The following is a 14288-nucleotide window of genomic DNA, read 5'->3' on the forward strand; positions in this document are numbered from 1 at the left end:
GCTGCTCATAAATCCAGATTTGACGTATTGTGCAGAGTTGCAGGAAAGATAGTGAAACAAAGTACTAATATAAGATCTTTTAATAAGTTTATTTAAATCGCTTAGAACTACACGTCAGGAGATAAGAGAGCCTGTGCGCGGCGCACTGCGTCGATATTTGTCATTGGTGATAATGATAACTTATTACAGGCTCTTTTATTATTCTTCTTAATATTATAATTATATTAGTCGCTATTATAATACGTTATCAGTCAAATTGCGTCATCGCCGACACTGAACAATTCAATAGCGAGATCACCTTAAATCAAAAATAAAGTTGAAGTTCAAAAAATAACATTGTATCACTGAAAGCTGATAAGTAAATTTAAAAAAAAAATTGATCAAAAAATATATGTATGGCCGTTTTTATAATTCAAATATTAGTATGACCGTTTATTGGCCAGTTCACTAATGCACTGGTTAGAAAAATATGTATATTGGCAAATCATTATTGAAACAACCTTGTGGTCTCTATAATAGGCTTGTGCCGTTTCGTTCGTTGATCGGAGCGCTCCGATCTCGTTCAATCGCTCCCACGAACTAGTTCGCTCTTTTAGGTCTTTTGCTCATTTAGTTCAGCCAGACCAACGACCACTACGGTCGGAAAGATCAGAACGAATGGGACTGAATAGTGTCAAAATGATACGAATAGTCCACAGATAGTAACATTCCGGGCCGAAAGGTTGTAAGTAACCGAAGTTGAATATCAAAACTTGACGTTTTTGTGTTGCTGATGCTGTACTAAGTAGCTCTCGCTCTCGGTCGGCGCAATCACACACTAGTTCTCGATCCAAACCGCTCGCGCTCGCCGATCCTATACTGAACTAAATGAGCAAAGACCGATTCTCAGAGCACGGAAAGATTCAGTTCATTTCGGTCATTGATGGGATTTTATTCCTAACAGTTCATAGTTCGTGAACGACACAAGCCTACTCTATAATTTCACTCCATATCGGGACGTCGAGCCGAGCGGACGTCTGTCGCGAGAGTTGTGAGTTTGGCGACTAGAGTAGTCACAGGTCGGCGGCGGCGGAGGGGCGCGACGTGGAGGCGGCGGACAGCGGGATGTCGGGCGGCGTGAGGCGCGCGTCCTGCAGGAACGGGTGCTGCAGGGCTGCGCGCGCGGACAGACGTTCGGCTGGCTCGTATCTGTAGTTAAGACCAATTTTAAAATATGATATTCACAGAGAACAAAATAAGGTAAAAAAAATCCTGATAGATTGATCCACTTCTTTTAATGATGAACAAGGGGTTCAATACAAAAAAAATCTCAAAATCGTCCCTTTCTCTCATACTGTATATTTTTCTTGTAAATATTTCAAATAATTATGTTAATTTCCATTATTTAAAATCGAGGGAAGGTCTCTTAAGACCGTTTTCACGTAGTGACCTCACTAACTCATTATCGAAATATACTATGTATTTTAAAGAAATGGAGGTGATAGCGGTTACCTGAGCAGCGCGTCCAGTAGGTTAGCAGCATGCAGTACTTGTTGCGCGGCCAGCGCGGGAAGGCGGCGCGGTAGTAGTTACCTGAGCAGCGCGTCCAGCAGGTCGGCGGCGTGCGGGAGGAGCTGTGCGGCTTGCGGCAGCAGCAGGCGCGGTGCGCGCGGCGGCCAGCGCGGGAAGGCGGCGCGGTAGTCGGGCAGGCGGCGCGCGCGCGCCCACAGCGCGCCGCCCGGCGTGCCCAGCGCGCGGAACACGCGGAACAGCTGGTCGATCTCGCTGTCGCCCGGGAACAGCGTGCGCCCGCTCATCTGTAACGTACGAACGATGTTATACTGCCCGTGAGACCGTTCACCGATTGAACTCTATTAGTCGTCAACTCGTCACCCATCAAGTCACGATATCAAATTTAACCTATTAGAGACCTATCTTGTGAATTTTGCGGTCGATACGTTTCAAGACTTTCAAGTATTACGTGAGCTCTATAGGGAGGTGGGAAAATATTCGCTTTGCTTATTTGTGATGACGTAGGGTGGCTCTAGATGATGATTAAATCATCCTTATTAAACAAATGGCAATCCATACATTAAAAAAATAATACAATCTACGACAATATTTACGTAAGCATGAAGCTCCCTTCATAAAAGTAAAAGCTTAAATTTGCTTGCTTTTGCTGACAAGGGGTAAATAATTGTGATAAATCAGCTAAGCTCACACCAACCATAGTCTGACAATTGTTCGTTTAAAATAGTGACAGTCTTAAAAATGTAACCCTCACCATTTCAGCGTAGATGCAACCGAGGCTCCACACGTCGACGGCGGTGGAGTAGAACTTGGCCCCCAGCAGGATCTCGGGCGCTCGGTACCATAGCGTCACAACCTGCGCACACGGAACAGTAATGGTTACTCTCGCAACTCATTACCTACTTACTACCTTGATAACTATTTCTTAGATATTTCACTACTAATTGAGCGTAAGACTCAGCATAACTAGGCTCATGCGCGGTTCCAGGGGGGAGTCATGGGGGTCATGACCCCCCCTGGAGCCTACGTTGGCCATACAAATAGACCATGTGACCCTCCCCATGGGGCCTGGGCCTTGACCACGTGACCCCCCCCCCCCCTGGGCACGAAGCTGGATTCGCGCTTGACTAGGCTAGAACTTATCTTTACCTCATGTGTGTAAGCACGGACAGGCAGAGCGAAGGCGCGCGCTAGGCCGAAGTCCGCGAGCTTGATGCGCCCGCCGTGTCCACGAGCAGGTTCTGAGGCTTTAGGTCTCGGTGCAGGACGCGAGCGGCGTGACAGTACGCGAGGCCCGCGGCTAGTTGGCGGACGTAACTCTACAACATTTATATTCAGCAATCAAAACTGGCCTTGACCCAGCAGACGGACACCAAACAGGCTAGGGAAAAACAACACTTGTTGCTAATATCTTTTTCACCACACCAACTGGTAAAGGCTTTCTTTGCTATTCGAAAACAGATAGCAAAATTGCATTTTATCCACATGGGGGCAAAGTAATTTCATACGAATTTTAACTTGATGTCTTAATCTGGCAGCTAGATTTTACCTATAAATGATGATTTTGAATCATAAATATTGAATAAATTGATGGATTTCATTTATTTTGATGTTTTATAGTCAGTATTTTGTTCATGTTGGTGTGGTGAAAAATTTTGTGTTTCACTCGGTGGCAAAGTTTGTTTAACCTTTGTGCCTTGATACCCTCGCAACGCTCAAGATTCCACTTTTTGAACCACTCGCTACACTCGCGGTTCAATTTTGGAATCTTTCGCTTGCTCGGGTATCAATATTGGCACGTGCGGTTAAACAACTACTTTGCCCCCTTGTAAAACAAATAACTATTTAAAAAAAGTCTACAACTCAGCTATACCAGTTAATATCAGTTTTATTGCCTGACTGTTTATTAAAAAAAAAATTAGACAAGGGCATTACATACTTATACACTTTATAATTTTATTTAAAATGTAAGGGTGCTGCACAACAGGGAATGCCTAAGAGTGATAGGGTACTCATGTGAGGATAGGATCTATACTTTGTTTGTTGTTTTGTTTTTTATTTAGGCTCACAAAACAGGTTACAGTCATTGCAATTACATATTATTACAATTTGCTTTACTAAACCCTTGTTCAAAGGGTATCAATTTATACCTTGACAAGTTCCGGACGCAATGGGCCCCTTGTGAGGTCCATCAGCCTCTTGAGATCCATGTGCATGTACTCAAACACGAGGAACAGCTTCCGGTCAGCGAGCAGCACATCGAGCAGCCGGACCACCCCTTCATGCCGGAGCGTGCGCAGCACTGAGATCTCACGTAAGGCTGTGGAGGGCACGCCCTCAGGTTCACTGGGGAAGAAGGTGTCAAAGATAGTAGCATTCAATGAAGTGCCAAATTGAAAAACCTCGCCTCAATTTAAGACAGATTCTGATACAACATATTAGGAACCTTGATGCTTGTCTGTGTTGCCGCATAGTTAACTGCCTGCCTGATTAATAAAGAAATAGTAAAGATTTGACGAAACAGGTCTGGTAGATAAGCAATTATACTGTAATTTTAATAACCTTAGTATGAACTGGTTTTCAGCAAGTTTTGCTCCTAAGGTGTATCTCTTGTATGTGATCAGCCTTCACTATTTAACATATGCACCATGAACTAATCCATGCAGAGATTGCAGAGCACTTATATACAGATACAGATTAGATATTTAGGTTAATAAATTAATGATTGTGCTGACACAACTAACAGTTATTAAGTAAGATATTCTACATAACTCCATCAATAAGATCTTAAAACTTTCGTAAATAATGCCTATAAATACGTTACCAGGGAGTATAAGCCAGAAATAAATGGAGCTAATTTTTCGCGCCAAAACTTACTTTTCTAGTTTGATTTTCTTTAAAGCAATTTCATTTCCAGTTTCTCTGTCTTTTGCTTTATATACGACTCCATAAGTTCCTTCGCCGATTTTCTCTACTTTTGAAAACTTTTCCATTAAATCTACTAAAAAACTACTTTTACAAAAATGTTGGATGTGGTTTGCGTTTACTTTTTTTGACAGTTGAAATGTTAATTACGTTTAGATATTGCTATTTATTCATGATCTACGTATATTTATACAATTTTAAACCTGAAGTGCAATTTATATTTAATCAATATTGTCCACTAATTATGCAGATTTATAATAAATAATAGATATTAAAAATAAATTATGTAAAAAAATATTCATCGGAAAATTCTGAAGCAAAAAAAACTGATTATCAAATCTGTCATCTGTCAACGTCAGTTTCATGAGAAAACAGAACATGTTCTGAAACCTTAATAATTGGAAAGAAATTCGATTTTATTCTTGAAGAACATAAATAAACGACCATTTTTTCATGATTTTTAACAAAATAATGATAATATTTTTAGTGCTGCATCTTCAATTTCCGTATTTATAGATGAGAATGAAGATTGACGGTGAGTTATGACAACTATAAATTGTTCCAATTTAAATATACGAACGTTCTTTTAGGTTATGTGTTACCTAACCTTTTATTTACCTAATTTAAAAATATAAATTGTTGCTAAAAATCATAATGTTTTTGTAGGAGCACCTCAAAACCAACCCACTATTTAACAGCAAGTAAGGAAAGGCATATAAGAATCAGATTCACTTGGGAATGGATATCTGTCGTCTGGTGCAGCGCGTATCCGTGCTAACTTTGAGATCGCCTGCAGTGCGCCTAGACAGCTGCAGAAGTGTAGCCACATCGAGTATCAGGATGGAGAAGGCCATGGAGAAACTACAGACCAATCCCTACTACGAGAAGTATGCAGACCGCATAGCGCGCCTGCAGAAAACTGATCCTAAAGAGTTCCTGGATCGAGTTTCGCGCACAGTGAGCCCGGAGCGCAAGCCCAGCGGCGCAGACAAAGCTCCAGTGGATACTAGGTACCGGTCATCCTTATGCAAATATATACTTCATGGAGATTTTATAAAGTGCATGTAGAATAACAGTTGTATTCTTTTTCAGACAATATTCTTCAGTTCTCAATCCAAAAGAAGCTTTACCCGATGGTGTGTCTGCAGAAGAGAAAAAGCTTGATGCCATATTTAAAACTGACCTAGTGAAAGACAAAGATGCTTCCGAGATTCAGGTGATCTGGCAAGAGTACCACAAGGACAAAGATGTGATCTCAGCAACAATTCCTGCTGATGCCTATACTAGTTTACGGGAGAACATGAAGCAGTTCCCAACATTCCTGTTCCCTCTGCCCAGAGATCAGGGCTATGAGTTTATACTTTGCCAGAGCTTTGGCCATTCTGTTCATTTTACTCCCCTGCTGGCATTCCAGGTTAGTTTATGTTTTTATTCATGTTAATATAACATTTTAAATGTCTTTTGTTAATAAACAAGTTTTTTTAAACAAATAAATGGAAAATATGTGAGTGTGTTTAGTAAAACATCCCACTTTGTTGGTTACCATTAAGGCGAGATTTACTTGTATCTTTATAACTAACAAAGCGGCTTTATAGCAATCAACAAAGTGGAATGTTTTCCCGTGCACACTCACATATAGTTTCAAGTTTACTAAGTTTCTAATTAAAGCATCTAAAAAATAAATGAATAAAATACGGGACAGATCACCTACACACACACCGGATAGACATTTTTTTTTTTATAAAATATAAGTCTACATCTTACAGGTTCACAAAGAAAATGCTCCTGAATGTTTGACAATGGTGCACTACACTGAACTGAAGGACAAGGGTATTGTGTTGATGCGTGGCGAGTATGACAAGGCAAGTATCATATAAATACTTTGGTTAACAATATGCTGAATTTAATATCCGCAGCAGGTATAACCCACAGTGGCATATGTATGTTGATGATCTCTTGCCTTACAGAATGTGCTCAGCGGGCGTGAGGCGCAGTGTCTGGCCAACCAGTTCCAGCTATACTATGGTGCCGGTGCTGAACCAGCGCGCCGTGAGCTGCTGCAGTGCTTCACCGCCAGCCCTGACTCTTTCAAACACATGGACCTCATTGCACAGTTGGAAAACATCTCCCTTGTCTAGATTTACCTGTCGGAAAACCAAGATTTGCAGTTTTGAAAATAAATAGAAACCTTAGAAAATGTTATAAATAAAAACAGATTTAATACATGCTTTTATTGATTTAATTTGTGAGGAAAAAATGTATATTCTGGAGTATCCTGTATGATGGATGGAGGCTCGCGAGGCGAGGGTGGCTGTGGTGGGGAAGGGGTTTCTGTTAGAGATGACTGGGAGCCCTGGGAGGGCAGCGCAGGTGATGTAGGGGACGCCAAAGATGTGACAGTGCTGCATCGCTTCAGGTAGTCCATGGGATTCTCAAGGATAGGTTCATGCATGTCCATAGTTGGACTTGTTTGCTCCTTCTCAATAAGTCGCCGCCGCTCTTCCTGGTACATATTTTGCAGCATGGCCTTAGGCTTCCGCATGGGGTCTTCTGCGAGTAGCGAGGGTGTGTGCATTTGCAGATACATTGGAATTTCCTTTATTAATTGTATGTACTTTCCATAAGAATAATCTTGTCGCAGCTGACGAGGTACCGGACTGCTGGTCAATACGCGAGCTGGGGAAGGGCCTTCCACTGAAGCGTTATCACAATCATTCGAAGCATCACTGATGCGGTCCATTTCAAATATAACAGATTTTATACAATTCTCTTTTGCACTATCCCCGCTATCGTCGTCAGAAAACATATTAGCACTAGTATTATGAACATTATTAAAACGCGTTTCGACAACTTTGTTGTTGGCAGTTTCATTATTCAAAGTATATTTGCCTCTTACTATATTATTAAGATTTATATTTCCCGGTTCGTGTTTGATTTCTGCCAGGAGTGGCCGAGTTATTGTCTCAGATCGAACGGCCTTAGGAAAAAGGGCTAAAGTGAGGCGATTAGCTGTAATATAGTTATTATGAGATGTTTGTTCTGTCTTTTTGGACGCATTGTTAATTTTATTTTCGAGATCTGCATTCTTAATAACACTGCTTGTGTTACTACGCGACTTTTTTCTAATTTCATTTAAACACCTTCGAGTTTTGCGTTTCTTACGCTTTAAGATATGACACGTATCTTCCATAACAATTCTAAAACTATATAATATAATGGAAAAAATAAATGCACAGCACAGTAAAAACTAAACCCACGAGCTCCTAGTCCGAGCGCCACAAAAATGTTTTCAAAATGCCGCCCTGACGTTCAAGGACGTGCTTGTGCAACCATTTAGGGCCTGGCCACATGGGCGCGTTGCGGCGACGCACCGCAAAAATTCTGCGTTGCGTTGCCGCGCCGCCAGTTTTTGCGGCAGGAAATCTGCGGCGCGGCACCGCGACGCAAGAACTCGCGGTGCGTCGACGCACCGCAAAAACCGCGGCGCGGCACCGCAACGCAGAATTTTTGCGGCGCGTCGCCGCGCCGCCAAAACTGGCGGTGCGTTACCGCTGCTCGCAATTGTGAACTGTTGTGTTCGAATTAAACTTCGTGTCGTTTATATTTAACCCTTCTTTACTTGGTGATGGATTTTTTTCCAAGCATCACGAAAATTGAATCAATAGTAGATTTAGTACAGTTTTTCGCAATATTCGAATTTTTCAATATGCTATTAAAAATCATCTTTTTTAGTTACGTTGTTTCATATTAAAAAAATGGTGATAGATTTTTTTCATTATTTTTCCAGTGCTCAGCATATATACCACCATGGTGTCATATATCTGTAAATTGATAAAAAAAGTAAAATCATGCAATTAAGGGTTTATTGACAATGGAGTGCCTCTCTAATTTATATTTCCGCAATGGGTACATCGATGGGTGGATTTAAATAATAACATTTTTAACCCCCGACGCAAAAAACGAAGGGGTGTTATAAGTTTGACGTGTCTGTCTGTCTGTCTGTCTGTCTGTCTGTCTGTCTGTCTGTCTGTGTGTGTGTCTGTCTGTGGCATCGTAGCTCCCAAACGGATGAACCGATTTAGATTGATTTTCTCCCAAACGGATGAACCGATTTAGATTGATTTTTTTTGTCTGAAAGCTGAGTTAGTCGGGAGTGTTCTTAGCAATGTTTCATGAAAATCGGTCCACTATGGCCGGCAACAGACAGTCTTAATTTTCATAATCTTAAAAAAAGATTTGTATGCAAACTGACACTGACAGATCTGTCAGTGTCAGTTTGAACTGTCAGTTTGCATACAAATCTTTTTTTAAGATTATGAAAATTAAGACTGTCTGTTGCCGGCCTATGTCGGGGTCGGGGGTTTTTTCAAAATTTAATTAAATAAATAATTTTATGACTTTTATGTAATTCCCAAAAGATTTGACAATTTGTAAATACATAGGTAAAGAAAATATTCGTTCTATCTGAATATGACGATAGGTACCTACGTTAAAAATAGAGCGCTTTCGAACTACGTCCGAACCGAATCCGATAAATTCGTGAAAATAAAATTACGCACTATTATGGACTATGGACGGAAATCTGGCAGGATTTTGGAGTAGGCCCTTGAGGCAACCTGCTAAGATGCTTCTCTTATCATAGTCAACCTCAGGTCCGCAAGCTGGCAGCTGGGGAGCGGGGCTAAATCGACAATCGATTATATCTTTAAGACGATACAGGACGGTTCAATTTCCATACCAACGCTCTCGACTATTTGCTCCCTGGTTTTTGAAGGTAGACTGATTTTTTCAACACAGATTATTCTATAAATTGAAATAGACATCATACACGAAAGAAAAAACGACAAGGCCCAAGGCAACAATTAGTGCTTGCACCTCCTATATGAATCCATTTGCAGCATTACGATATAGCGAAAGACTATTTTTAACCCCCGACGCAAAAACGAAGGGGTGTTATAAGTTTGACGTGTCTGTCTGTCTATTTGTGTGTGTGTCTGTGGCATCGTAGTTCCCGAACGGATGAACCGATTTAAATTTAGTTTTTTTGTCTGAAAGCTGAGTTAGTCGGGAGTGTTCTTAGCCATGTTTCATGAAAATCGGTCCACTATGTCGCGGTCGGGAGTTTTTTCAAAATTTTAATTTTATTGTTAGGTTATTAAATAACAAATCAAAAAAATATTCAATAAAATAATTTGCTTGCACCTCCTATATGAATCCATTTGCAGCATTACGATATAGCGAAAGACTATTTTTAACCCCCGACGCAAAAACGAAGGGGTGTTATAAGTTTGACGTGTCTGTCTGTCTGTGTGTGTGTGTGTCTGTGGCATCGTAGTTCCCGAACGGATGAACCGATTTAAATTTAGTTTTTTTGTCTGAAAGCTGAGTTAGTCGGGAGTGTTCTTAGCCATGTTTCATGAAAATCGGTCCACTATGTCGCGGTCGGGAGTTTTTTCAAAATTTTAATTTTATTGTTAGGTTATTAAATAACAAATCAAAAAAATATTCAATAAAATAATTTGATTTGTTCCCAGTCAGATTGTTATTAATTATTAATCTTATCTGTGTTGGAACGTTTTGATATTTTCATTTTTAAAGACGCTCGAGTCAATCAAAAATTTCCAAAAACTGCCTTTTTCATTATGGCGCAAAAAAAGTGATACCTACTCAAGATTGGTAACAATTAGCCAAAAAACCAAAACGGTACGATAAATTTGATGAAAAACGTGTGACCTGTGCCTTTAAAAAAGTAAAACAGAAAAACGTACGTCGTTTTCGTACGTGTTTTCACTACGATCAATATGCAAATGGATAATTTAGTAGGCAAGTTTTATTTAAATCGATTAAATCGTAAATAGTGGCTTGCAGCTAAAAATAATGTTCAACTGGAAAAACCTAGGTACGTTTTTTCGCTAGAATCTACATTTTAGTAGGAAATTTTCTTAAAAATAGATTAAAATTAAACTGGTACAGATTTTTTTAACTAGCCCGTTATAGTGCCCTACTGCTGGGCAAAGGCCTCTCCCCTTGATTTCCTCAACTCCCTCTGGTGTTATTTTTCCGGCCATGCAGTCACTCATAAAGGCGTCCAAGTCGTCTCACCATGCATGCGACAGACCAGACGTGGCATGCACAAATACACTTCAGCATGGCGGTTTTCTTCCCTACTCACTTTAATATGTACAGATCATTTCTGTCGTAGATCAATTTTAGCTGTAGACCACCGTTAACGACTAACTTACGAAAAACTAAAAAATGTTTACAACATGTCGGTGTGTACCTTAAACCACAGACCAATACAACAAGACGGCCCTTACAGGGCGACTCGCGGTCACCAAGCATACGACAAATCAGGTTTATAAAAGTTTGAACGCGTGCGACACCGATCAGTAGCGCCCAAGTATACGACCCGCTAACAGCGTTCGTGTCCGCTCGGGAAAAAATCTTAAATAATCACATTTGGTTGCAAACAATGGTCTCTTGCAGCATAAAGTGGTGTGGCAAGTCTTCTAACACTTCTACATATAAAAAAGATGGAATAACATTCCACAGTTAAGACAAATTAATTATTTTGTTGAATATTGTTTATTATCCGCGGAGTTCATTTATACTGGTCAATATGGTTGTACTGAGCGGCGCCAAGGCGCGTCCATCCCTTTTTGCCTAGTTAACAATGCGATATGCTATCCCTTTCACGTAAACGACTAGGGATGGGGCCATGTTAGTTTATGTCTGTTGCGGGAACTTCGTACTACCGTTCGTACCATGTGCTACCATTTTATGAAATATAAAAGAAAGCAGATTTGTAATTGTGAATAATTATCTAGAATCTGTAGAGTCTGTAGTGTTATTTAGTTGATTGATTAGTTTAGAATATTTAGTTGGTAATTTAACTTAGTATACGTAAGTAAAAATGCACAGTTTAGTTATTAGTTACTAGAATGATTTTTATTGAGGTGCTACCACAATCATCATCCTCCTTGCGTTATCCCGGCATCGGCATTCGCCACGGCTCATGGGAGCCTGGGGTCCGCTTTGGAAACTACTACATACCAAGATTTGGCGTAGGCACTAGTTTTATGAAAGCGACTGCCATCTGACCTTCCAACCCGAAGGGTAACTAGGCCTTATTATAATTTAATTATAATGTTATAATTTGTTGCAAAACAAATTCACCACAGTACTGGTACCGGTACCATTGTCTATAGTAGACATGTCCCATTCCCATCCCTACTGCTAATCGTAAAGGCGCGCCATTATTTGAAACGACCAATGGCAGCACCGTGCGCGCCCGCCTCACCCCGCAAGGATTGGTGATTTGCGTCTCGAACAATATCGCTTGCATTAGGCTTCTAGTGGGGTGTTCTGTGACCTTAAACAAACCATGAAAAAAAAACCGCTTCCTAAAAATAAGCGCGTTAGAAAACACGGAGAAAAAAGAAAAAAATAATTTTACATTGCAATAATATTGATGATTAGATTTCCTACCTAAACCTTTGAAATCAGATTTCTTAAGACGATACGATACAGGTCAGTTCTCCATACAAACGCTCTCGACTATTTCCTCCTTGGTTTTTGAAGATAGAGCAATGATTTTTTCGACACAGATTATTATTATTTTTTCTGAGTCGGACCGTTTTGATATTTTTTGCTATTCTTATTTTAAAAGATGCTAGATCCAATCAAAAATTTCTAAAAACGGCATTTTTCAATATGGCTCGAAAAAGGGATACTCAAGATCGGTAACAATTGTCCAAAAAATCTAAACGGTCCGACACAGATTATTTCATTTTAAATTATTCCGATTCTCAAATTTTGTTCCGTTTAAATAAGTTTTGAAGGAGGAAAAGAGAGCGGAACCTCGATTTCAAAGATTTTTTCGCAATATCTTTTAACTGAGTTGTTCTTAATGGAAATTTTTTTTTCGATAAATGTAGTTAATAAAACTAGTATATTTAACTAAAATTCCCAAATTGAAAGGGGGACTCCTTTCCATTTTAGCATTTTCGCTCCCGTAGCTTCTTAATGTATTGCAATAATCTAAACATCCAAATTATAGACTAATCAATTATTTTTGTTAGTAATTAAATTCCGTTAGGCCGTTTTCACATTATCCGATCCGATATCGGATGTCATAAGGATTTCAATGGAAAAAATACAAGATGGCGCCTGTAATGTATGGGATATCGGACCTACATCCGATATCGGATCGGATAGTGTGAAAACGCACTTACGATTCATTAAGTTTTGAAGGAGGAAACAGTCGAGAGCGGAACCTCGATTTTAAAGAATTTTTTCGCAATATCTTTTAACTGAGTTGTTCTGAATGGACAATTTTTTTCGATAAATCTAGTTAATAACACTAGTATATTTAACTAAAATTCCCAAATTGAAAGGGCTCCCTTTCCTTTCCATTTTCGCTCCTGTAGCGTCTTAAAAACCTAAAAGTACTTAAACACCTAAAAGTACTTAAATACCTAAAAGAACAACCAGCGAATCGTGTCATCACGCACGCACACAAGGGTAGCTTAGCTAACAACTGCGACACGGCCGGCCGCCGCGGCACGTTGCTGTATCGTGCAAATGCCACATTGAGCGGTGTAGGCCGTTTTCACATTATCCGATCCGATATCGGGTGTCGGACCGACATCCTACATCCGATAAACGCTTCCGATAGTGTCGGATGTTGGTCCGATAAAACGCATTGTTCCAAATCAATGAAGTATGATTTTGTATCAAAAAATATTTTTAAAAAGTTTTATATTTAATAATTATAAGCACTATATTTCAAATATTTTATTGTAAAATTAAAATAACGAGCATAAAAATACTCAAGAGCGGCAAGTAAAATAAATACTTATAATTTTACATTTAACTATATCTACTAAAAGATGAAAAAATTAGTATCCGCAATTCGGACCGATGAATTACAATCTTTTTGTTTTCAACAGAAATTCATCATTAACAGCAGCTGTTTAATAGACGCCATTTTTGTCACGCACACTACACTACAAACGTATACCTACATTATATACGCACACACACAAATATTATCGGCCGACAGCTGGCGGGGGGTCCGGCATGCCAAAAATGTCGGAAGCGTCCTGCCGATATCGGCAGTTCGGTGGTGCCTCGGACAAAAACTGTTCTAGGAGAGTGCCATCTGCATTGAATCCGCTATTTTTGCGTTTTATATCGTTTTTTAGTAATAATGATCTATTAAATACATAAATAAAAACCTGGAAGCGCATAAATCTTACATTTTACATCCTTCCTATATCCGATATCGGATCGGATAATGTGAAAACGGCCGTAGGGTTGTCAACCGTAGGTAGTATACACAAAGACAGGAAAAATGCTCTGAGGAAAATGATATGATATATAGTATTGTAAGTAATATATTATTTTGGTTCAGCGTACTGTAATTATTTTTAATTTCTGTACCATTTTTTTTGTAGGTACTGTACTGCACACAATTACACCGTCATATTTAAAATAGATACCTAACTTGGATAAGTACTCGACACCAATAGCAATAAGAAGTTGCAGGGCAATCATGGTCGCGCGATAAATGATAAAACATCGGGCCGTCCCTAGTCCCTATCGCACTTACAAATAGTGCGATAGGGACGGCCTGATATTTTTATCATTTATCGCCCGACCATAATTGCCTGCCTGCTGTCTATAAGGCTGTCCTTTCGTCCTTTGTCCACATTAGAGATTTCTTTCTTTATTTCTTTATTTCATTGTAGTCATGTGCATGATACAGTAGGTGTTACAAGTATATATAGGTAGGTACATGACGCCCTGTAAGGACACACAATATTCTTAAAGCTATACTTAACTTATGACTT

At 39.7% G+C, this 14288-nt stretch overlaps 2 protein-coding genes across 2 annotated transcripts; one reads left to right on the top strand and one right to left on the bottom strand.

Annotated features, from left to right (window-relative positions):
* Positions 1 to 851: 851 nt before the first annotated feature.
* Positions 852 to 4584, bottom strand: LOC125236679 (cyclin-dependent kinase 2-like). Its single transcript, XM_048143588.1, is given in 7 exon segments — positions 852 to 1188; positions 1573 to 1796; positions 2264 to 2365; positions 2659 to 2732; positions 2735 to 2828; positions 3660 to 3855; positions 4387 to 4584. Coding segments are annotated over 7 exon segments (942 nt in total). The 5' UTR covers positions 4503 to 4584; the 3' UTR covers positions 852 to 1052.
* Positions 4585 to 5022: 438 nt separating this feature from the next.
* Positions 5023 to 6662, top strand: LOC125236686 (ATP synthase mitochondrial F1 complex assembly factor 1). The gene is made up of 4 exons (XM_048143600.1): positions 5023 to 5444; positions 5527 to 5848; positions 6201 to 6296; positions 6402 to 6662. The coding sequence occupies exons 1-4, from the start codon at positions 5173 to 5175 to the stop codon at positions 6570 to 6572; spliced, it is 861 nt and encodes a 286-aa protein (XP_047999557.1). The 5' UTR covers positions 5023 to 5172; the 3' UTR covers positions 6573 to 6662.
* Positions 6663 to 14288: the final 7626 nt, after the last annotated feature.

Source organism: Leguminivora glycinivorella, chromosome 2, assembly GCF_023078275.1.
Source record: "Leguminivora glycinivorella isolate SPB_JAAS2020 chromosome 2, LegGlyc_1.1, whole genome shotgun sequence".
Taxonomy (NCBI): domain Eukaryota; kingdom Metazoa; phylum Arthropoda; class Insecta; order Lepidoptera; family Tortricidae; genus Leguminivora; species Leguminivora glycinivorella.

Bases quoted from the DNA above. Each gene is read 5' to 3' on its own strand.
- LOC125236686 (XM_048143600.1), top strand. From the start codon at position 5,173: ATGGATATCTGTCGTCTGGTGCAGCGCGTATCCGTGCTAACTTTGAGA. The intron at 5,849-6,200 runs GTTAGTTTATGT...TACATCTTACAG, and splicing joins CTCCCCTGCTGGCATTCCAG to GTTCACAAAGAAAATGCTCC. The intron at 6,297-6,401 runs GCAAGTATCATA...CTTGCCTTACAG, and splicing joins TGCGTGGCGAGTATGACAAG to AATGTGCTCAGCGGGCGTGA.